The following is a 25,485-nucleotide window of genomic DNA, read 5'->3' on the forward strand; positions in this document are numbered from 1 at the left end:
AAAGGTGGATTCTTAACTACTGGACCATCAGGGAAGTCCCTGTTGATTTTTAATCACAGATGATGTTGAATTTTGTTGAATGCTTTTTCTGTATTTATTGAGATGGTCGTGTTTTTTTATTATTGAGTCATTTAATCTGGTAAGTGACTTTTGTTAATTTTGAATGTTGAACCAACCTTGTATTCCTTAGATGCACCCCGTTGATCATGATGTTTTATCCCTTTAATATATTGCTGGATTCAATTTGCTAATATTTTATTGTAGATTTTTACATCTTTGTCCATGAAGCATATTGGTTTGTGCTTTTCTTTTCTTGTAGTAGCTTTCTCTGGCTTTGATATTAGTGTAATGCTGGCCTCATAAAATGAGTTGAGAAGTATCCTTCTTCTTCTGTGATCTTGGAGAGATTATAGAGAATTAGTATCATTTCTTCCTTAAATGTCTGGTAGAACTTGCCAGTGAAACCCATCTGGGCCTGAAGACTTGGGGAAAGATTTTTAGCCATACATTTTATTTATTTATTACATAGAGAGCTCTTTAAGATATGTTTGTCTTCTTGGGTAAATTTTGATAGTTTTTGTCTTTCAGGGAATTGTTTCATTTCATCTGAGTTATCAAATTTATAGGTGTAGAGTTTATAGTATTTCCTTATTATTAATGTATGTAGGATCAGTAGTGATGTCCTTCTTATACTCCTGTTGGTGATTTGAGGCCCCTCCCTCTCCCATTAGCCTCGATAGAGGTTTATCACTTTATTGATAATTTCAAAGAAACAGCTTTTTGTTTTATTGATTTTCTCTATTGTTTTTCTCTTTTCAGTTTCATTGGTTTCTGCTCTAATGTTTATTTCCTTCCTTTCATTTGCTTTGGGTTTAATTTGCTCTTCTTTCTCTAGTTTCTTAAGGTTTAAGTTTGGGTTACTGATTTCTTCTTTCCTAATAGAGTGATACTCGTTATTCACAGTAGGTCTGTTCTATAAAGTTGCTGTGAACACTGAATCAGTGAGTACTGAATTGCTACTCCTAGGAGAAATGCAGGGCTAGGTTCCTGCAAGTCTCTGGTCACAACATTTCTTTCAACCAATCAGTATAACCTTGTTGTATGTGTGCTTTTGTTTAAAGACACCTCATTTAGATATGTTTTTGATTCATTAACATTGAACACACAGCCAGCAGCACTGTAACTTGTGCCTGAATGAAGCTTATCTAACAGACATTTTCTTTGTAAGGCACATCACAGGTTTCCTAAGCTTGGGAATATTAGACTGTACTTGAGCACTACATTTGAAGGCCATTTTAAACACTGATATTACCAACAAAAAGTATAAAAATGTGGCACTAGATGGACTGTGAAAAGGCCACTTGTTTACAGAATGAATGCTGAAACAAGAAAGCAGAGCATCACTTTGTTCAAATTTACCTGGAAACATGCATGTCAGGCAGCTCATATTTTTTGCCACTTTGTGTGTGTCCATGAATGACCATGAAAAGACAAGTATTGATTTTCAGTAAAATATTTTACCTATTTGGTAAAATAAATTTTACCAAGTAAGCAATTAGCAAATAAGGAATCCACAAATAATGAGGATTGGCTGTATATGTATTTTGTGTTAGAAATTTTCCTTTAAGTGCTGCTTTAGCTGCATTCTGCCAATTTTGATATGATGTATTTTCATTTAATTCAGGGTTTGGCAAAGTATGGCCTACTGTACGTTTTTTAAATGAAGTTTTATCAGAGCATAGCCACACTCATTCTTTTATTTATTATGTTTTGCTGCTATTGCACTGTAACAGCAGAGATGATTAGTTGTGACAGACATTGTATGGCTCACTAAGCCTAAAATATTTCCCATCTGGCCCTTTACAGAAAAAGTGTGCTGACCCCTGATGTAGTAGTTTCCCTTGAGACTTTTCACTTGATCCATGGATAATTTAGAAGTATAATGTTTAATTTCCAAACATTTGGGAGATTGTCCAGATGTGTTTCTATTACTGATTTCTAGATTAATGCTGTTATGGTCTGAAAACACACGTTGTATGATTTCTATTTTCTTTAATAAGTTAAGGCTTGTTTTCTGGAACAGAATATAGTCTATCTTGGTGAATAATCTATGTGCAGGTGAGAAGAATATATAATCTGCTTTTCTTTGCTGAAATGTTCTATAAATGTCCACTAAGTCGGTTTGGTTGATAGCGTTATTCAGGTCATCTATATCCTTACTGATTTTCTGCCTACTTGCTCTATGAATTAGAGGAGTGTCAAAGTCTTCAACTGTAATTGTAGATTCGTCTATTTCTTTTTTCAGACTCTATCAGATTTTGCCTTGTGAATTTTGAAACTCTGTCGTTAGGTGCATACACATCTAGGATTATGTCTTCTTGAAGGATCCTTTATTATTATGTAATGTCCCTCTTTGTCTCTGATAATCTTCCTTGTTCTAAAATCTGCTTTGTCTGAAATACAGCTACTCCACCTTTTGTTTGGTTGTTAGTGTTTCATCATAAAGCTTTATCCCTTTTCTTTGAACTTATCAAAGTCTGTGTATCTAAAGTGAATTTTTTGTAGACAGCATATAGTTGGTTCTTGCTTTTCAATCCAATATGACAGTCTCTGTCTTTTTTTTTTTTTTTTTTTGGCTGCCTTGGGTCTTCGTTGCTGCCCCCGAGCTTTCTCTAGTTGCAGTGAGCAAGCGTTACTCTTCGTTGCGGTACACGGGCTTCTCATTGCAGTGGCTTCTCTTGTTGCTGAGCATGGGCTCTAGGCACGCGGGCTTCAGTAGTTGTGGCTCGCAGGCTCAGTAGTTGTGGCTTGTGGGCTCTAGAGCACAGGCTCAGTAGTTGTGGCGCATGGGCTTAGTTGCTCCGCGGCACGTGGGATCTTCCCGGACCAGGGCTTGAACCTGTACCCCCTGCATTGGTAGGCAGATTCTTAACCACTGCACCACCAGGGAAGTCTGTGTTTAACTGGTGTGTTTGCACCATTCATATTGAAAGGGATTGATATCGTTGGATCAATATCTACCATCTTGCTAGCTGCTTTCTGTTCCATTTGTTCTTTGTTTTTTGTTACCTCTTTTTCTGTTTAATTGGGTATTTTTAATGATTCCATTTTACCTCCCCTAGTGACTTAGTATTTATACCTCTTTTCCTAAATCTTATTTAATGGTCACCTTAGGTTTTACAGTATACATATTTAAATAATTTGAGTCCACCTTATAATAATATTATACCACATCACCTGTAGTATATAAGGACCTAATAACATCATATTCTCAAACCTTCCTTCCCATCCTTGTGTCACTATTATATATTTTACTATTACATATGCTATAAACACATAATGCATTGTTCACATTATTACTTTAAACTGTCAGTTATTTTTAGAAAAATTAAAAATAAGAAAAATATAGACATATTACTGGAGGTTTTAGAGCATATGAATGCCATGGTCCCTTTAAAATGTAGCTTTTATCATTCTGGTTACTCTAAGGGAGAAACAGAGAGACCAGCTGGGAGGCTGTTGCTGTAACCTAATTGAGACGTGACAGTGACTTGTTCCAAGGTCATGTTAAATAACACAGAAGAGTTCATTAGATAGGATATCCAGAAATCTTTTTTGTTTACTTCGAAGTCTCACAATTTTTTCATGACAGTTCAAATATTTAGATTTAAAGCTACTGCAAGCTATTTGATAAGACAGTCACATTAAAACAGTAAAAACATGACCAGTGATCTTGTTGACCTCATAATTCAGTTTGAAATAGTCACTTGAAGTAAGCACTTTGAAGTAACTGTAGTCCTCATCATTAGATAGAGAGACAAATAGAACTGCTTAAAAAGCGCATTGTTGGTGGTGTAGTTTTTTTTAAAATTTAGGGTCCACACATGTTAATCAAAACTGATGCACTTGTCCACCTTTTTTGTTGATGTTTCTTTGTTGGCAAATTAAGTCACTTATTGGAAGCTCTTCATATCCTATTCAAAGGATAGCAACCAAGTTACATACTTGGGTAATTCTACCAAAATTGTATTTCTGAATTCTAGATTATATTGTCTTTGTAGAATACAGGAACTTTCAGTAATAAATATCTGACTTTAAAAGATGTATCTACTGTATTTCTTTTAGTGATCCTGAATAAAAGCATATTCCATTCTACCTTAATTCAAACTTTCTACTCTCTGCAAAACTGGAAACCCTACATTATCAAATTTTTCTTTTTAGTTCAATATTTATTCGGTTTGAAATGCTTTCTAAACTCTTTTTTGCAAATTTCCAAATGTACTGTTTCTACTCAGAAGTAGCTTCCAATGACCCCATGTGTACCCATCCCCCAGTTTTATCAACCTTTTGCCATACTTTAAAAAATAATCTATATATTCTCCTTTTTGCTAAAATATTTTAATCAAATTTTGATATGTCTTGTCATTTCATCCCTAAATATTTCAGTATGTGTCTTAAACAAAGTGAAATTAAAAATGAATGCTTTCTAATAACAGTTTTATTAAGGTATTTTTTATATACCATAAGATTATACCATAACAATTTGACAGCTACATAAATGTTTTCTTAAGTGGGGTGTATTATCACGTCTAACATGATTAGCAATGTCTTAATATCATCAACTAACTAGTTCATGTTCAAATTTCCCTAATTGTCTAAAAACATTCTTTATGTATTTTTACAGTTAATTTGATCCAGATCTAAAACTGGCCCACTCACTCACTGTATGTGGTTGTTTTGTATCTTATATCGCTCTTAACCAGAAACAGGTGTTCCCCCTCCCCTGTTTGTTTCGTGCCTTCCTCTTGTAAAAGAAATGTGGTCAGTTGTCCTGTAGTATGCATGGGTTTGTTTAATTTGTTCCTCTATAGTTCTTGTAGATTAGAAGTTAAATCAAAGCCTTGTTTACACTCAGGTTTAGTCTTTTGGGGGGAATATTTCACAGGTGGTACTATTTCCTATAATGAGAAGGCACATAATATTTGATTGTTGTACTTCTAGTGATGCCAATATTGTTAGGCTCAGGTGGTGACAGTCTTTTTATTGTAGAGTTTCCTGTCAGTCTTCCCTATGGGATGCTAAAGCCATTGATGATTGTTGCCTGATCCAGTTATTTTATTAGGAGTTTCAAAATGATCATTTTCAAATTGTGTCATTACCTCTGCATTTATTAATAGATGTTAACAGAACTTCTTGTACACTGAGCTGTTTGGCTAACTTGAAATATGCTTCATATGAGAAAAGCAGAGTAAATAAAGGAGAAATAATTAAGCATCGATTTTCAGAGTAAAAAGTCAGTGCCCTAGCAACCTATAGTGGTGTCCAGTGAATTTTGTTTGTGTCTCTTCTGAATATCATTATGAGCTCATTACTTTATATATTCAGTATGTTTTGATAACTTGCAGGCATTATTCCTTCTGATCTCACCATGTCTCATCTGGTCATTAGGAGCCTCTTCAAGCTGGCTCCTGTATCCTTTTGATAAAACCCTATTGGCCTTTGATAGCCTCATTGCTTTTTGGCTCAACATGATATTCGAGGTTGATCTTACCCATTTCTTGCCCCAGACACAGAATCATCCATTTTTCTGAGTAAATATTCCCCAGTTACCTTCTTTTCTTTACTCAGTACCCATCTTGATCTATATACTGTGATACTGCAAAACTCATACTTTAACTCGTTCTCTGTATCTAATTGTACAGTCGACTGTATATATCCTGCCTTTTCTATATTTGTTGTCTGTATTAAATCACAAGCCTTTTCTCTCCTTCTTGTGCCTTGTTCTGTGGCACATGACTACATTCACCTTAGTATTTCATTCCTTAATACTTCATTTTTCTCTCTTGTTCCATATTGTTTAATAGATTTATGTCTTTTTTGAATTTTATTGTATTTTTTTTTTATACAGCAGGTTCTTATTAGTCATCAGTTTTATACAGATCAGTGTATACATGTCAATCCCAATCGCCCAATTCGTCACACCACCACCACCACCACCCTGCCACTTTCCCCCCTTGGTGTCCATACGTTTCTTCTCCACATCTGTGTCTCAATTTCTGCCCTGCAAACTGGTTCATCTGTACCATTTATCTAGGTTCCATATATATGCGTTAATATACGATATTTGTTTTTCTCTATCTGACTTACTTCACTCTGTATGACAGTCTCTAGATCCATCCACATCTCAACAAATGACTCAATTTCATTCCTTTTTATGGCTGAGTAATATTCCATTGTATATATGTACCACATCTTCTTTATCCATTTGTCTCTCGATAGGCATTTAGGTTGCTTCCATGACCTGCCTATTGTAAATAGTGCTGCAATGAACATTGGGGTGCATGTGTCTTTTTGAATTATGGTTTTCTCTGGGTATATGCCCAATAGTGGGATTGCTGGATCATATGGTAATTCTATTTTTAGTTTTATAAGGAACCTCCATACTGTTCTCCATAGTGGTTGTATCAACTTACATTCCCACCAACAGTGCAAGAGGGTTCCCTTTTCTCCACACCCTCTCCAGCATTTGTTGTTTGTAGATTTTCTGATGATGCCCATTCTACCTGGTGTGAGGTGATACCTCATTGTAGTTTTGCTTTGCACTTCTCTAATAATTAGTGATGTTGAGCAGCTTTTCATGTGCTTCTCGGCCATCTGTATGTCTTCTTTGGAGAAATGTCTATTTAGGTCTTCTGCCCATTTTTGGATTGGGTTGTTTGTTTTTTTGATATTGAGCTGCATGAGCTGTTTATATATTTTGGAGATTAATCCTTTGTCCGTTGATTCGTTTGCAAATATTTTCTCCCATTCTGAGGGTTGTCTTTTCGTCTTGTTTATGGTTTCCTTTGCTGTGCAAAAGCTTTGAAGTTTCATTAGGTCCCATTTGTTTATTTGTGTTTTTATTTCCATTACTCTAGGAGGTGGATCAAAAAAGATCTTGCTGTGATTTATGTCAAAGAGTGTTATTCCTATGTTTTCCTCTAAGAGTTTTATAGTGTCCAGTCTGACATTTAGGTCCCTAATCCATTTTGAGTTTATTTTTGCATATGGTGTTAGAGAGTGTTCTAATTTCATTCTTTTACATGTAGCTGTCCAGTTTTCCCAGCACCACTTACTGAAGAGACTGTCTTTTCTCCATCATATTTCCTTGCCTCCTTTGTCATAGATTAGTTGACCATAGGTGCGTGGGTTTATCTCTGGGCCTTCTATCTTGTTCCATTGATCTATGTTTCTGTTTTTCTGCCAGTACCATATTGTGTTGATTACTGTAGCTTTGTAGTATAGTCTGAAGTCAGGGAGTGTGATTCCTCCAGCTCCGTTTTTTTCCCTCAAGACTGCTTTGGCTATTCGGGTTCTTTTGTGTCTCCATACAAATTTTAAGACTTTTTGTTCTAGTTCCGAAAAAAATGCCATTGGTAATTTGATACGGATTGCCTTGAATCTGTAGATTGCTTTGGGTAGTAGAGTCATTTTCACAATATTGATTCTTCCAATCCAAGAACATGGTATATCTCTCTATCTGTTGGTATCATCTTTAATTTCTTTCATCAGTGTCTTATAGTTTTCTGCATACAGGTCTTTTGTCTCCCTAGGTAGCTTTATTCCTGGGTATTTTATTCTTTTTGTTGCAATGGTAAATGGGAGTGTTTCCTTAATTTCTCTTTCAGATTTTTCATCATTAGTATATATGAATGCAAGAGATTTCTATGCATTAATTTTGTATCCTGCTACTTTACCAAATTTATTGATTAGCTCTAGTAGTTTTCTGGTGGCATCTTTAGGATTCTCTATGTATAGTATCATGTCATCTGCAAACAGGCAGTTTTACTTCTTCTTTTCCAGTTTGTATTCCTTTTATTTCTTTTTCTTCTCTGATTGCCGTGGCTAGGACTTCCAAAACTATGTTGAATAATAGTGCTGAGAGTGGACATCCTTGTCTTGTTCCTGATCTTAGAGGAAATGCTTTCATTTTTTCCCCATTGACAGTGATGTTTGCTGTGGGTTTGTCATATATGGCCTTTATTATGTTGAGGTAGGTTCCCTCTATGCCCAGTTTCTGGAGAGTTTTTATCATAAATGGGTGTTGAATTTTGTCAGAAGCTTTTTGTGCATCTATTGAGATGATCATATGGTTTTTATTCTTCAATTTGTTAATATGGTGTATCACATTCATTGATTTGCATATATTGCGTATATTGAAGAATCCTTGCATCCCTGGGATAAATCCCACTTGATCATGGTGTATGATCCTTTTAATGTGTTGTTGGGTTCTGTTTGCTAGTATTTTGTTGAGAATTTTTGCATGTATATTCATCAGTGATATTGGTCTGTAATTTTCTTCTTTTGTAGTATCTTTGTCTGGTTTTAGTATCAGGGTGATGGTGGCCTCATAGAATGAGTTTAGGAGTGTTCCTTCCTCCTCAGTTTTTTGGAAGAGTTTGAGAAGGATGGGTGTTAGCTCTTCTCTAAATGTTTGATAGAATTCACCTGCGAAGCCGTCTGGTCCTGGAATTTTGTTGGTTGGAATATTTTTTTTTTTTTTTATAAATTTATTTATTTATTTGTGGCTGCGTTGGGTCTTTCTCTACTTGAGGCGAATGGGGGCTACTCTTCATTGTGGTGCGTGCGCTTATCACTGTGGTGGCTTCTCTCGTTGTGGAGCACGGGCTCTAGGCGTGCAGGCTTCAGCAGTCATGGCTCGCGGGCTCAGCCGCTCTGCGGCATGTGGGATCTTCCCAGGCCAGGGCTCGAACACGCGTCCCCTGCATTGGCAGGCAGACTCCCAACCACTGCGCCACCAGGGAAGTCCCTGGAATATTTTTAATCCCAGTTTCAATTTCATTACTTGTGATTGTTCTGTTCATATTTTCTATTTCTTCCTGGTTCAGGCTTGGAAGGTTATACCTTTCTAAGAATGTTTCCACTTCTTCCAGGTTCTCCATTTTATTGGCATAGAGTTGCTTGTAGTATTCTCTTAGGATGCTTTGTATTTCTGCGGTGTCCATTGTAACTTCCTAATTTTCATTTGTAATTTTATTGATTTGAGTCCTCGCCCTCTTTTTCACATGAGTCTGGCTAATGATTTATCAATTTTGTTTATCTTCTCAAAGAACCAGCTTTTAGTTTTATTGATCTTTGCTATTATTTTCTTTGTTTCTATTTCATTTATTTCTGCTCTGATCTTTATGATTTCTTTCCTTCTCCTAACTTTGGGTTTTGTTTGTTCTTCTTTCTCTAGTTCCTTTAGGTGTAAGGTTGTATTGTTTATTTGAGATTTTTCTTGTTTCTTGAGGTAGGCTTGTATTGCTATAAGCTTCCCTCTTAGAACTGCTTTTGCTGCATCCCATAGGTTTTGTATCATCATGTTTTCATTGTCATTTGTCTCTAGGTATTTTTTGATTTCCTCTTTTGTTTCTTCAGTGATCTCTTGGTTATTTAGTAATGTATTGTTTAGCCTCCATGTGTTTGTGTTTTTTACTTTTTTTCCCTGTAATTCATTTCTAATCTCATAGCATTGTGTCAGAAAAGATGCTTGATATGATTTCACTTTTCTTAAATTTACTGAGGCTTGATTTGTGATGCAAGATGTGTTCTATCCTGGAGAATGTTCCGTGCGCACCTGAGAAGAAAGTGTGATCTGCTGTTTTTGGATGGAATGTCCTATAAATATCAATTAAATCTATCTGGTCTATTGTGTCATTTAAAGCTTGTGTTTCCTTATTAATTTTCTGTTTGGATGATCTGTCCATTGGTGTAAGTGAGGTGTTAGAGTCCCCCACTATTATTGTGTTCCTGTTGATTTCCTCTTTTACAGCTGTTAGCAGTTGCCTTAGGTATTGAGGTGCTCCCATGTTGGGTGCATATATATTTATAATTGTTATATCTTCTTCTTGGATTAATCCCTTGATCATTATGTAGTGTCCTTCCTTGTCTCATGTAACATTCTTTATTTTAAAGTCTATTTTATCTGATATGAGTATTGCTGCTCCAGCTTTCTTTTGATTTCCATTTGCATGGAATATCTTTTTCCATCCCCTTACTTTCAGTCTGTATGTGTCCCTAGGTCTGAAGTATATCTCTTGTAGACAGCATATATATGGGTCTTGTTTTTGTATCCATTCAGCAAGCCTGTGTCTTTGGTTGGAGCATTTAATCCATTCACATTTAAGGTAATTATCGATATGTATGTTCCTATGACCATTTTCTTAATTGTTTTGGGTTTGTTTTTGTAGGTCCTTTTCTTCTCTTGTGTTTCCCACTTACAGAAGTTCCTTTAGCATTTGTTGTAGAGCTGGTTTGGTATTGCTGAATTCTCTTAGCTTTTGCTTGTTTGTAAAGCTTTTGATTTCTCCATTGAATCTGAATGAGATCCTTGCTAGGTAGAGTAATCTTGGTTGTAGGTTCTTCCCTTTCATCACTTTAAGTATATCATGCCACTCCCTTCTGGCTTGTAGAGTTTCTGCTGAGAAATCAGCTGTTAACCTTATGGGAGTTCCCTTATATGTTATTTGTCGTTTTTCCCTTGCTGCTTTCAATAGTTTTTCTTTTTCTTTAATTTTTGCCAATTTGATTACTATGTGTCTCGGCATGTTTCTCCTTGGGTTTATCCTGCCTGGGACTCTCTGTGCTTCCTGGACTTGGGTGGCTTTTTCCTTTCCCATGTTAGGGAAGTTTTCGACTATAATCTCTTCAAAGATTTTCTCAGGTCCTTTCTCTCTCTCTTCTCCTTCTGGGACCCCTATAATGCGAATGTTGTTGCTTTTAATGTTGTCCCAGAGGTCTCTTAGGCTGTTTTCATTTCTTTTCATTCTTTTTTCTTTATTATGTTCTGCAGCAGTGAATTCCACCATTCTGTCTTCCAGGTCACTTATCCATTCTTCTGCCTCAGTTATTCTGCTATTGATTCCTTCTAGTGTAGTTTTATTTTCAGTTATTGTATTGTTCATCTCGGTTTGTTTGTTCTTTAATTCTTCTAGGTCTTTGTTAAACATTTCTTGCATCTTCTCAATCTTTGCCTCCATTCTTTTTCCGAGGTCCTGTATCATCTTCATTATCATTATTCTGAATTCTTTTTCTGGAAGGTTGCCTATCTCCAGTTCATTTAGTTGTTTTTCTGGGGTTTTATCTTGTTCCTTCATCTAGTACATAGCCCTCTGCATTTTCATCTTGTCTATCTTTCTGTGAATGTGGCTTTTGTTCCACAGGCTGCAGGATTCTAGATTTATGTCTTTTTTAAGAAATTTGTAATTTCCTGGAGGTCAGGACTTCTCCATTACCGAAGGAGATAAAAAGCAAGTCTATTAGGAATATAGTGATAGTGGAAAAAATTTTAATTGAATTGAAAGGCTTGTTTTGTTTGGCTCACTTACAGCCATGTTTGCCAACAGTTTGACACCGGTAGTTCCAATGCTACATTTAAATCCAAGGCAAACTGAATCACGAATCTTTGTACCAGATTTAAAGTACAAGTGGTTTAAAAGTAATCAAATTAAGTATGGGAAAGGAGGCACAAATATTCTGTTCAGAGAATTAAAAAATAAAACTTGGTCGTTGGTTCTAGAATGTAGTATTATGGCACATTCAAGAAAAATACTTTCAGATGGTCATTACTTTTGGTGCCTGGCCTCAATTCCTACTTGGCTTAGCTTCATTATTGGTGGCCCAGAACTTGGCTGGTGAGTAGGAGAGTTGGAAGCAAGACTGGCTGCCTAGCAAAATGATTTGAATAGCTTCTGACCTTATTTGTCATTTTATCAACTATTTTTTTGTACTTTCTATGGTTTTCGTAGAAGTATGAATACCAGAAAAGCCAGACTATTTACAACACTTAAAAATGTGACACTAGTCCTATAATGGCACTGAAGCTACTTGTCATGTGATGAGACTCTATGTTAATTTGTTTTATGATTAGAGTAGGAAGTAGCTGAAGTGACGTGTCCCATCTGTCTATTCCCTTCTTTCTTTTCTCTTACCCCCAAAGAAGATGCTAAAGATTCTTCAGAGAAGAATAAAAAGATTAATTTGAGAATAGATTTATATTCGTGTTAAGACAACACTTCTTGGGTTTGCTTATAGGTCCTGTTATTGCCTTGGAGTTCAATGGAGATGGCGCTGTAGAAGGATGTCAACTTATTGTCAATGAGATATTCAGTGGGACCAAGGTACAAGATTTTATTGACTGTATTTCATTCAAACCTTTTCTTTCCTTTCTTTTTCCTTACAATTAAATAGTATTTTCAGCACATCATGATTTTTAGAATTTATGGCAAATAATTGGAAAGTAAGCTTTGGTTTTTCCTTGCCAAACTAAAATTTTAATAGCTTAAAACTTTACAAAGTAAGTATCTACTTATTAAAAACCTTCAATAATACATGTTTCTAAAGTCAAATGTCTCACCAAATGTCTCCAAGTTCTTCCTTTTTTAAAAGTAATGATATGTTGAAAATGTTATATCTCTAAGATTGTATACTTTAGATGGACAATCCTATTGCCCAGTGTTCATTTTCATTTGCTTCAGTAATACTTGATCAAAACTTGAACTTGAGCTATATCTAGAAATCACTACATGTAGGTATTTTCTAGATATGGTTGATGAGGTTGCTGTATCTGAAAATTTCAAACTTAAATAACTTAATATAGCTTAAAAACCAAACATTATAAGAGGACTAAATGAGTATATATAACTGGGTTTTTTTGATAAATATCTGAGAGGAAATTTTTGATTTTGTAGTCTGATTTGGCTTATGGTCCCTTGAATTTGCATAAATCAGAGTACTTTGTCTTTTGTCTCATTTTATCATCACAACAGTACTAAGGGAGAGGGCAAATCAGATTGAATAGAAAAGGAAACAGAGAGAAAACAGTTATATGATTTGGAGTTTTTAGACCTGAATGAGTTAAAGATTATCTAATCCAACTTTCTGATTTTACATATGTGGAAACTGAGCCCAGAGAGGTTTATTAAATTGTTAGCATCATACAACTAGTTTATGATAAAGCTAAATAGAACCCAGGTCTCCTCTAATTTCTGGCTGACATTTATAAAAGCTGTTTTTGAAGGGTTCTATTGAGTACTGCTTTGTTGATGTTTGGAAAATAGTTAATTTAAAATTAGTAATATATCTTTAGCAGCTTTGAAAAAGATAATCTCAAGTTTTCCTTCTCAGCCTATTGAGATTCTTATTTAGAAAATAGAAGAAATTAAGAGTTCTTTAAATAAACCTCTTTATTCGTAGCTTTCATAATATTGACTGTTACATATTTTAAAAACTGAAATTCCAAGTGTAATAAAATACAACTTAAGTATTATGTTTTGTTTTTTTTTTTTTTTTTTTGGTACGCGGGCCTCTCACTGTTGTGGCCTCTCCCATTGCGGAGCACAGGCTCTCGGGCGCGCAGGCTCAGCGGCCATGGCTCACGCCCAGCCGCTCCGCGGCATGTGGGATCTTCCCAGACCGGGGCACGAACCCGCGTCCCCTGCATCGGCAGGCGGACTCTCAACCACTGCGCCACCAGGGAAGCCCAACTTAAGTATTATGAAAGCAAAGATCTTAATTATATCTTAAGTGCTTTTAAAAAAGCTCAATTACATCATAGCTTTTGAAACTATATTGCATGAATTCTACAGAAAATCCACAAATATTATAAATGATGTACTTGAATTTCTTTTAAATAGCAAGCCTGTGACTATTCTGTGAAGAACGTGGGCTTTGGAATTTGGGGATTACTAGCATGTATTTTTTGTCTCTTTTATGTTAAACATAGATGTTTGTATCAGAAAACAAGGATGCGGCATCTGGAGATGTAGACAGCTTCTACAACTTTGCTGATATACAAATGGGAATATGAAGTGCGATGTGGAACAAGGACTTGATTTTAAGCCCTTTTCAATTTGTGTATTAGCAATGGTTTTTTTTACTGATGCTAAAATTGTTAAAGTCATTTTTAAAATAAATTTTTGAATACTGCATCATTTACTTGAGTTTCAAAAAGAGTTCATTTTAAATTAAGTAGTTTTAATCAGCTTAAAAAACATTTAACCCAGTTCAGTGAGCTTGTAGGTTTTGTTTCTCTGCATATGATACTGTTATTAGAAAATAGAAGTGGCTAACAGTTCATGATTTTAGTCCTAATTAAATGTTCTTTTAAATCTCTAATTTACACTTTCCTCAGTACTCCATGATATTTGAGAATATATTCCATTGCTTATTTTCTTTTTTAATTTAGAAGGATTCGTTACTAGCAGATCAGTTAGAATGAACCTGTGTGCATTTTTTTTCATGTATATACATCCAGTTAAATATTTGCTTCCTAGTTGCATAATATGGCAAATGAAATTTTGTATACAGAGTTGACATAATACTTCGTAAATTAAGATTTTTAAATTAATAGGTATTTGATAACCAGTTTTGCAAGTAACTCTACTAACTGATGTTGGTATAGCTGTTTAAAGACTACTTTGTGAGTAGTATGATTATTTGAATAAATTCCACCTTGTTTAGTTTTTGAATACAACTGCTAGATGACTCTTCTGCTTCCTGGTAAGAAAAGGTGTATGCAACACTGAAACTATAGAAGCCCAATCACCAGCAGTTCAAAAAGGTGATCACTGTTTTATCAGCTCTTATGAGCTATTAGAATTAAAACAAAGCCTTGCAACATTTAGGTAAGAAATACTTAAGCATAGTGATAAGCTATGCAGATTATTAAAAAGCTAGATAAATTTGATTTTAATTAGATATCCCACTTCTATCAATCAATGTTCAAGTATGATAAAATTATTTTGGTTGCTTTAAAACATTATTTTCCAGATCAACCTGACCGTAATAATTTACCATGGGGCAGGGGAGAGCTACTTGTTTAAAAATCCACATTCTTGGACCAATCCTTAGGCAAATCGATTCAGTGCCCAGGGGAAACTCTGTTTTAAGGGGTTTGTTGTAACGTAAGGTAATCAGAAGATCTTGATAGGCTGATCTTGTGAGAAGGGACTGAACCTGCCATCTACACCACACGGAGCAGCTAATCAGAAGTTAGCTTTCATAGGTCTATTTTTAAAAGGAACCTTAAATTTAACTATGTTTTGATAAAACTAAAGCTGAAAATAATCACTTGTAAAAATTCCTCTTATGATTGTTACTAACAATGTATTTTCGTGTTTAAACTGAAAATATTTTTGTGGATATTTTCAGATTCATTTACAACTATTGCATTGAATTGTGTGTCGATGTTCAGAAATAATACATTAAAAGACTTTTCACTTTAAATTAATAAGTAATATTGACCACCTACCCTGTGCCTCACCTTGTATTAGCATTGTATCATTTGGGTCTTCTACAAGAGCATTCTATTCTACATAACCTATCCTTTAAATCAAAATGAATTCATAAGATACAAATAAAAATCGGTGATGGGTTTAATATAATTTTTATCATAATTTACAAATGAGCTTTGCCAAGTAGTAGTCAGAGGACATTAATTTTTCTCATAGGTAAGCTAAATTAAACATATTCTTATCATAATTACATTATTAAATCCCATTATTCACAGTTTAAAAAATCACAATACTTTGTTTTTCAAAAATATAATACAATGTTATACAACGCTGTAAATTGAGTTCTTTATTTTACCTATGGTATTTTAGCAAAAACTCAGGAATATTACATATAAGGGAGATGTTAATTTAAAATTTTCCACTAAATTTAGTATCTATTAACCAAAGCCTAAAATTTTATACTCTTCAGTTAGATAAGAGCTTTTACCCAAGTTTAATTTGTGTTTCAGGACAGTTCTTTGCTTCTGAATGTTTGAAGAGATTTTTTAAAAATAAGTAGTGCTACGGTTGTTGTTTTTATCATTCTAAACCTTGATTGTAATTAGAGTATTCTACATTTCATTTCTGAATAGCTTTTGAATTCATGAAAAAAGAATTAGCAATGAAAACTAAGTAATTTTATTAAGATATACATGTTTAGACATTATATTAGCTTATTTCTCTTGTGTTAATAGTACTGCTGTTTTTGCTTCTGTATATTTATATCTAGCTTTTGTATGTAATTTATCTAGTGTTTATAAAATGTGATTTGTAATAAATATTGTTAAAATGAAAATGAATTAACACTAATTTTTGAAGAGCACTTCTATAACATATTTACTCATACGTGTACCAAAATATGATCATGACACAAATTTTTTAATGATAAAAGTAAAACAAATTGTCTAATCTGTCTTATGTTAATGATAAATGAACTGTATGACATGTTGTGTGTATAAAGCACTCTGGAGAAATGCAAAGGAAGTAGAAAACCTGTTTTAATCTAAGGAATTTCTAATATCATGCTCCCTTTGTTAAAAGATATGTTTTGCTATGATTGAATACTTACTAAGATTAGGCATCTTTTTCTTCCATATTTAAGAAAATAGTGAATTGTTTGTGATATACTTTCAGGTTTATACAAATGGACCTTATTTTTGAATTGCTACCAAATTTATCAGCCTTTGTACCCAATTTCTCCCTCTCCCAGCCCATAAATCAGAGAAACTGCAGATTGGTTAGTTTTAAAAATAACATTTATTATCATTATTTCTACGTATAAAGCTTCTACATGTATATTTAGAGCATTTGGGGGAAAAAACAGAACTGTGCAAGATAGTAGCAAAAATTACTTCCTACTTATTGGATAATTCTTGCTGTGCTGAGTTTAAATTTTTTCTCATTTTTATTTTCATTTTATATTTGTGTGAGTTATGATTTTATCTTTTTTAAAAACATCTTTATTGGAGTATAATTGCTTTACAATGGTGTGTTAGTTTCTGCTGTATAACAAAGTGAATCAGAAATACATATACATCTATCCCCATATCTCCTCCCTCTTGCGTCTCCCTCCCACCCTCCCTATCCTGCCCCTCTAGGTGGTCACAAAGCACTGTGTTTTTCTCATTTAAAAGGGACATATTTAGGAACTTCCCTGGTAATCCAGTGGTTAAGAGTCCGTGCTCCCAATGCAGGGGCCACGGGTTGGATCCCTGGTCAGGGAACTAAGATCCTGCATGCCGTGTGGTGCAGCCAAATAAATAAATAAATAAATAAATAATAAAAGGGTCATATTTAACTCTGTTTTACATAGGAAGAGAAGATACTGTAATTAAGGTATGATTACTCCTTCAAAATCCATTCTAGAAAATATTTTATCCTTTAAAAGTGTAACACTAAAAAAAGCCACATTTCATTTGAATTTTAATAATGAAAACTTTTTTGTGAAAATGGAGTCATTCACTGTTGACTTGGTTTCCTTTTTTGGTTGAGTGTTTGAAGAGGGTGGCAATCGGTCCTACTCAGCTAGGGAGGCAGTAAACCTTTACACTACTTCATCTCTCTCCTTTGACATTTGTGACGTTTTGGCTTTTAGTGGCAAACTCCAGCAAGATGTTCAGAAGCAGCATTTTTTTTCCTTTTCTAGTGTTTTGGTGCTTTCCTGGTCAGGGCAGGTTCTTACCTATAAATAGATGTTGAGGGAGCAGGCTCACAGGTAGCAGGGAGCCCCCAGCATCCTTCTCTCGGCTCTGATCCTCCCTCTGGGGTCTGCCTTCCCCATTTCAGTTTAATCTGTCCACTAGTAATTGGACTAATGAAAAGTAACTTGCAAGTGGCGACAAGTAATTAACTGATGTTTGTAAAGTGCCTTGAAATGGTGCTTTATGGATGTTAAGTATTACTGTGCTCAGCAAAGTAGTATGGTGATCTTTTAAAGGAGTTCAGTTGTGAAGCCATACACCCACCTACAAATAGGCAACTGAATAAGAGAAAACACATATAAGAGGCTGTTAAGACTTAAGTGCTGTTCTCTTATTGATTGATGTACTTTCATTTGTCAATTGTAGGTCAGTTTGTTAGGCTCATTAATAGAACCTTTTATATTATTTCACCCTAACTTCTAAACTGAGCATATATTAAGTGATTTTAAAATTTATCCCAGGACTTCCCTGGCTGTCCAGTGGTTAAGACTCCTTGCTTCCACTGCAGGGGGCGCGGGTTTGATCCCTGGTTGAGGAACTAAGATCCTGCATGCCGTGTGGTGTGGCCAAAAAAAAAAATCTCATTAGAGTCATCTAGTTTTAGGACTGTGAAGTGTATGGACATTTTCAATCCCTCATTTTACAGATGATAAATTTGAGAGTCAGAAAATTTAGATGGCCTGTCCAACTCAAACCATAATCACTGAACTACGGTGTAGACCTCTTGACTTTTTCCCTGCGATCACCCAGAGAACAAGGCTCAGCTTATCAGGCTCCTTCTTTACGAAGCCTTTTCTAACTCTCACAAAGGTGCAGCCCCTCTTTGGTGCTTACACAGTCCTCTGTATAGATTTCCTGTAACACTTTATTCTATTTCCTTTAGCCATTCCTCCCTTGCTACTCAAAGTGTGGCCTGTAGACCGTCAGCATCAGCATCACCTAGAGTTTGTTAGAGTATCAGGCCCCATTCCAGATCTGTTGAATAAGCCTGTCAACTGAAGAAAAATGTACAGCCTAAAAGTTGCAAGTCGTATTTTATTCAGACTCTAATCCAAAAAGATATATGCACCCCTTTGTTCATAGCAGCACTATTTGCAATAGCCAAGACGTGGAAACAACCTAAATGTCCATCGACAGATGGATAAAGAAAATGTGGTACATATATACAATGGAATACTACTCAGCTATAAAAAAGAATGAAATAATGCCAGTTGCAGCAACATGGTGGACCTGGAGGGCATTATGCAAAGTGAAATAAGTCAGACAGAGAAAGACAAATACCATATGATATCACTTATATGTGGAATCCAAAATGTGACACAAATGAACCTCTCTGTGAAACAGAACAGACTCATGGACATAGAGAACAGACTTGTGGTTGTCAAGGGGAGGGGGTTGGGGGAGGGATGGAGTGGGAGGTTGGTGTTAGCAGATGTAAGCTTTTATATATAGAATGGATCAACAACAAGGTCCTACTGTATAGCACAGAGACCTATATTCGGTATCCTATGAAAAACCATAATGGAAAATAATATTTAAAAAAAGAATATATATATATGTTTTATTCAGGGACCTTACTGAGAACTATAGCCTGGGAGACAGCCTCTCAGAAAGCTCTGAGGAACTGCCCCAAAGAGGTAAGGGAGGAGCCAGGATATATAGGAGTTTTTGCTTGGAAAACAAACATGTAGTCGAACATCAAAAGATTACCGCTAATCACAAAAAGCAGACATCCTAAGTTAATGGTTTTAGTCCTTTTCTATGTATGGGAAGATCCAAGAGTCTGGGCTCATAGAAATCATTCCTTAGATATGCATCTCAACTATCTAGGGCCTGTATCCTGTTTTTCTACATCCTGAATTCCCCCAGGGGGCACCATGGGACAGGGGGCAGCTGCAGTGGTTGCTGGCTTGATGGTGGACAGCATTGTTTACTGAAATGGCAGGCAACATTTTCTGTCTGCAAGCTTCTACCTTTTAACAAGGTGTTCAGGGGATTCAATATATACATTAAAGTTGGAGAAGCTCTGTCCTAGACTGTTAGTTCCTCAAGCACTAAAATCAAGGCTCAGAAACCTTTATATTCATAGAGAGTAGCTTAGGGTCCAGTAATGTGATCTATATTTAATAAATATTTTTGACTGAATGACATAATCCAGTGCTTCATTCTACTCTATCAGATTTTAGTCTTTTCTGTAATTCCTCTCTTCATGTACTCTCCTTGATTGGCTTTGGAATAAAAACATTCTACAATATTTACTCTCCGCCCCCCCGTTTTGTGTTGAAATAGTAAACAGGGTCTCTGCCCACTGAGGCTCCTGGAGAACTTTAAGAACATCAGTGGTATGCATTGGAAACAGAGAAGAGCACAGCATTTTCTGACTTAAATTTTCTTCTGTTGTGTTTTCTTATTCAAGTTTGTTTTATTCAATGAGGAAATGTGTTGCATAAGCCAGAGTGGTGCTTTGTTGATGCTGGGGCTGAGTTAAAGTAAAACAGCAGCCAGCTACTTGCTTTGGGCTTGTGGGGAAAGTTAGTCATTTCGTCCCTCTCAGATGTTATCCTCCTTCTTTATCTCTTGACATCTTTCCACTTGGAGAGTTTAGGGATGAGCTTGGCCATCATCATCAATAGAACATGTGCAGGATTGTCCAGGGAAGTGGGAGAGGAGACTAGTCTCCTTTCTCCTAAAGACCAGCATTATCATAACAGGTAAGTGGTAGACCTGGGGTTTAAATGGCTGTCTGTTAACCACTATTCCAGAGAGAGGGGCATATCAAAATTACTTGTGGGTATTTTTCAAAATACATATGGCCCTTCAGGCAGTTAGAAAGCCTAAACAAGGGGGCTGTACAAAGCATTAAATGTGGGGGAAGAAGATCAAAGATGGGCAGAGAAACAACATTCGAGTAGCAAAAAACAAAGATCTCTATGTACTGTGGACAAAAAATGTTGCCTGCCATTAAGCCATCAGGCACTGCAGCCCCCCACCCAGTGGTGTACCCTCAGGGGAATTCAGATGGAGAAAAACAGGATACTGGCCCTAGATAGTTAAGATGCATATCAAAGGAATAATTTCGATGAGCCCAGACTCTTGCATCTTCCCATACATAGAAGAGCACTAATATCATTCACTGGAGATATCTTTTTTGTGTGTGATTAGCAAAAATCTTTTGATGTTCAACTACATTTTTTTTTTTTTTGCAAAAACTCCTATATATCCTGGCCCCTCCCTTACCTCTTCAGGACAGTTCCTTAGAGCTATCTGAGAGGCTGTCTCCTGGGCTATAGTCCTCTCTCAGTAAGGTCCCCAAATAAAACATAAGTCACAACATTTAGGTTGTGGGCTTTTCTTCAGTGGGCAGTACTGATAAGGAGTAATGTTACTTGTAGGTTAAAAAACCAAGGTCTACAACAGTGTACCCCCTGTGCTACCTTATGTGTAAGAAAAGGGGAGATAATAAGTACATGTATATATATGCTTAATTTTGCATAAAGGACCACTGAAAGGACAAATAAACCAATAAAAATTGCCCACAGGAGGCAAGAGAAACCAAGGGGGATGGGGTCAGAAGTGGGAATGAGATTCCTAAATGTATACCTTTTTACAGCTTTGATGTTTGAACTTTGTAAATATATTATCCGTTTTTAGATCTAAGTTGGGGGTAAAGAAGCAGAAAGAAGGTGCTTAGAGAGTAAAAGAGAAAAAGAATATGAATAGAAAAAAATCATCGGAATACTTTTTCCAAAGACAAGTTGGTGATTTTTTTACTTGGGATGGAATTCAGGGAAAGCAAAAAAAAGTTAATACCCAGAGATGGCTGGAAAGAGACAACCTGTACCTTAGACCAGACCTGGATCCTGATAGAAAAAATGTGTCCTGAGTGACCAAGAGAGTTGAGGAAGAATCCAACTTGTTGAAGGAATAGGAACTGAGTAACTATCAAGTCAGTGGCACTTCTCCTATTGCTATTCATGTGTATTACAACCCCCTTTATACTGTGTGTGTCAATGCCACTTGTATTTCAGAAGAGTGCCTCTAAATCTTCTCGTCAAGATCCATAGGTTGTTGTTATTTTTGTTTGTTTTTTGGGGGGAGTTGTTATTGTTGTTTTTTGTTTTTTTGGCCACACCACGTGGCTTGTGGGATCTTAGTTCCCTGACCGCGGCCCTTGGCAGTGAAAGTGCAGGATCCCAACCACTGGACCACCAGGGAATTCCCTGTTTGTTTGTTTTTTAATCACACTTTGTTCCCTATAGCATTTTTCACTGATAATCATTGCCTTGTTCTTTAAAATTTCTCCCACCTTCGTTCCTGTGATAATGAATGCAGTTATCCACCATCCACGAATTCACTGAGCACTGCTTCTTGGGCCAGGCACTGTGCTAGACTCAGTTTTTCCTACTTCTTTGAGACTTAGTCTCTTTGTTTAGCTCTTCATTTCTTTTTTTTTTTTCTCTCTGCCCTTCCTTTTCCCTCTTCCACCTCAGCTGTTATCATGGTACAAGGGTCAGTCATGAATCCTCTGCTTTGATCTCTGTGTCCTTTCCTTTAGGTCCATGAACCCTTCTCACAGCTTCAACCAGCACCGCTAAGGACAGCCATTTATCTGGCTGCTGTTGCTCAATCTTCAGCTCTACCAAATATCTTCACCCAAGTAGTTAAATTTTAATTGTTCTCCTGGTCTCACCATGTAGTACACTGAACTCATCACATTCCTCCTTCCCAGATGGTCTCCCTGTCCTGGCACCCTTGCTTCCATTGATGACACGAAATTATCTCAGTTATACCACTGACATTTTGGGGTGATCTTAGAATGTTCTTCCCCCCACCCACCCCACCCCTTGCTAGGAAGCTCTTAACTAGCCCTGTTGTTGAAATGTTTCTCTTCTCCATCCTTTCCCTTGCATGCCCATACTTATCAACCGAATGTAGGCACATGGTTGCTACATGGGCCTCCTCACTAGGACCCCTACTTAAGATCTCTGCACACTTCCTCTCACGCATCCCATACACTGCAGGGTTTTGCTCTGCATAGTAGTTAAGAGCGTAGCCTTTGGGGGTGTTTTTGTTATCATTAATCTCGCATCATATTGTGTGATGCACAGTTGACAAGCTAGATTGTCAACTTCTGGAGTAATCCAAATGATGAACACCTTCGTTCTCAAGTCTGGGACCACTTTCTTTTTCTTAATGATATCTGATTTTTTAAAATAAATTTATTTTATTTATTTATTTTTGGCTGTGTTGGGTCTTTGTTGCTGCACGTGGGCTTTCTCTAGTTGCGGTGAGCAGGGGCTACTCTTCATTGCGGTGCACGGGCTTCTCATTGCGATGGCTTCTCTTGTTGCGGAGCATGGGCTCTAGGCGCACAGGCTTCAGTAGTTGCAGCACGCGGGCTCAGTAGTTGTGGCTCACAGGCTATAGCGTGCAGGCTCAGTAGTTGTGGCGCATGGGCCTAGTTGCTCCATGGCATGTGGGATCTTCCCAGATCAGGGATTGAACCCGTGTCCCTTGTATTGGCAGGTGGATTCTTAACCACTGTGCCACCAGGGAAGCCACTTTCTTAAAGAAAAAAAAGCAATGTCAAAAACTGAGTGGCAGGGAGTAGGGGAGGGAAGGATTGGGAGTTTGGGATTAGCAGATGCAAACTATTACATATAGAATGGATAAACAACAAGGTCCTACTGTACATAGCACAATGAACTATATTCAATATCCAGTAATAAACCATAATGGAAAGGAGTATGAAAAAGAATATATATATATATAAGAAACACTTCGCTGTATGGCAGAAATGAACACAACGTTATAAATCAACTATACTTTTTTTTAAAATAATACCTTAGTATGTATTTTTTTATTATTTTTTTTACATCTTTATTGGAGTATAATTGCTTTACAATGGTGCATTAGTTTCTGCTTTATAACAAAATGAATCAGTTATACATATACATATGTTCCCATATCTGTTCCCTCTTGGGTCTCCCTCTCTCCCACCCTCCCTATCCCACCCCTCCAGGTGGACACAAAGCACCGAGCTGATCTGCTTGTGCTATGTGGCTGCTTCCCACTAGCTATCTACCTTATGTTTGGTAGTGTATGTCCATGCCTCTCTCTCACTTTGTCACAGCTTACCCTTCCCCCTCACCATATCCTCAAGTCCATTCTCTAGTAGGTCTGTGTCTTTATTCCTGTCTTACCCCTGGGTTCTTCATGACTTTTTTTCCTTAAATTCCATATATATATGTGTTAGCAGACAGTATTTGTCTTTCTCTTTCTGACTTACTTCACTCTGTATGACAGACTCTAGGTCTAGCCACCTCATTACAAATAGCTCAATTTCGTTTCTTTTTATGGCTGAGTAATATTCCATTGTGTATATGTGCCACATCTTCTTTATCCATTCATCTGTCGATGGACACTTAGGTTGCTTCCATGTCCTGGCTATTGTAAATAGAGCTGCAATGAACATTGTGGTACATGACTCTTTTTGAAGTATGGTTTTCTCAGAATATATGCCCAGTAGTGGGATTGCTGGGTCATATGGTAGTTCTATTTGTAGTTTTTTAAGGAACTTCCATACTGTTCTCCATAGTGGCTGTACCAATTCACATTCCCACCAGCAGTGCAAGAGTGTTCCCTTTTCTTCACACCCTCTCCAGCATTTATTGTTTCTAGATTTTGTGATGATGGCCATTCTGACTGGTGTGAGATGGTATCTCATTGTAGTTTAGATTTGCATTTCTCTAATGATTAATGATGTTGAGCATTCTTTCATGTGTTTGTGGGCAGTTTGTATATCTTCTTTGCAGAAATGTCTATTTAGGTCTTCTGCCCATTTTTGGATTGGGTTGTTTGTTTTTTTTGTTATTGAGCTGCATGAGCTGCTTATAAATTTTGGAGATTAATCCTTTGTCAGTTGCTTCATTTGCAAATATTTTCTACCATTCTGAGGGTTGTCTTTTGGTCTTGTTTATGGTTTCCTTTGCTGCGCAAAAGCTTTGAAGTTTCATTAGGTCCCATTTGTTTATTTTTCTTTTTGTTTCCATTTCTCTAGGAGGTGGGTCAAAAAGGATCTTGCTGTGATTTATGTCATAGAGGGTTCTGCCTATGTTTTCCTCTAAGAGTTTGATAGTTTCTGGCCTTACATTTAGGTCTTTAATCCATTTTGAGCTTATTTTTGTGTATGGTGTTAGGGAGTGATCTAATCTCATACTTTCACATGTACCTGTCCAGTTTTCCCAGCACCACTTATTGAAGAGGCTGTCCTTTCTCCACTGTACATTCCTGCCTCCTTTATCAAAGATAAGGGGACCATATGTGCGTGGGTTTATCTCTGGGCTTTCTATCCTGTTCCATTGATCTATATTTCTGTTTTTGTGCCAGTACCATACTGTCTTGATTACTGTAGCTTTGTAGTATAGTCTGAAGTCAGGGAGCCTGATTCCTCCAGCTCCGTTTTTCATGCTCAAGATTGCTTTGGCTATTCGGGGTCTTTTGTGTTTCCATACAAATTGTGAAATTTTTTGTTCTAGTTCTGTGAAAAATGCCAGTGGTAGTTTGATAGGGATTGCATTGAATCTGTAGATTGCTTTGGGTAGTAGAGGCATTTTCACAATGTTGATTTTTCCAATCCAAGTACATGGTATATCTCTCCGTCTATTTGTATCATCTTTAATTTCTTTCATCAGTGTCTTATAATTTTCTGCATACAGGTCTTTTGTCTCCTTAGGTAGGTTTATTCCTAGATATTTTATTCTTTTTCTTGCAATGGTATATGGGAGTGTTTTCTTGATTTCACTTTCAGATTTTTCATCATTAATGTATAGGAATGCCAAAGATTTCTGTGCATTAATTTTGTATACTGCTACTTTACCAAATTCATTGATTAGCTCTAGTAGTTTTCTGGTGGCATCTTTAGGATTCTCTATGTATAGTATCATGTCATCTGCAAACAGTGACTGCTT

At 36.4% G+C, this 25,485-nt stretch overlaps 1 protein-coding gene across 2 annotated transcripts in view; it reads left to right on the plus strand.

The window, feature by feature from the left end:
- Positions 1-16,104, plus strand: part of RP2 (RP2 activator of ARL3 GTPase) — a 48,820-nt gene extending 32,716 nt beyond the window's left edge. The window contains exons 4-5 of one of the 2 annotated variants that reach the window (XM_032619563.1): positions 12,076-12,161; positions 13,766-16,104. In XM_032619563.1, the coding sequence (XP_032475454.1) occupies positions 12,076-12,161; positions 13,766-13,849 (170 nt within the window). In that variant the 3' untranslated portion in view covers positions 13,850-16,104. Of the gene's footprint in view, positions 1-12,075; positions 12,162-13,765 lie in introns of those variants that run through there. The other variant, XR_004348034.1, reaches the window with a different exon arrangement.
- The last annotated feature ends 9,381 nt before the right edge of the window (positions 16,105-25,485 follow it).

This window comes from Phocoena sinus, chromosome X (assembly GCF_008692025.1).
Source record: "Phocoena sinus isolate mPhoSin1 chromosome X, mPhoSin1.pri, whole genome shotgun sequence".
NCBI classification, from domain to species: domain Eukaryota; kingdom Metazoa; phylum Chordata; class Mammalia; order Artiodactyla; family Phocoenidae; genus Phocoena; species Phocoena sinus.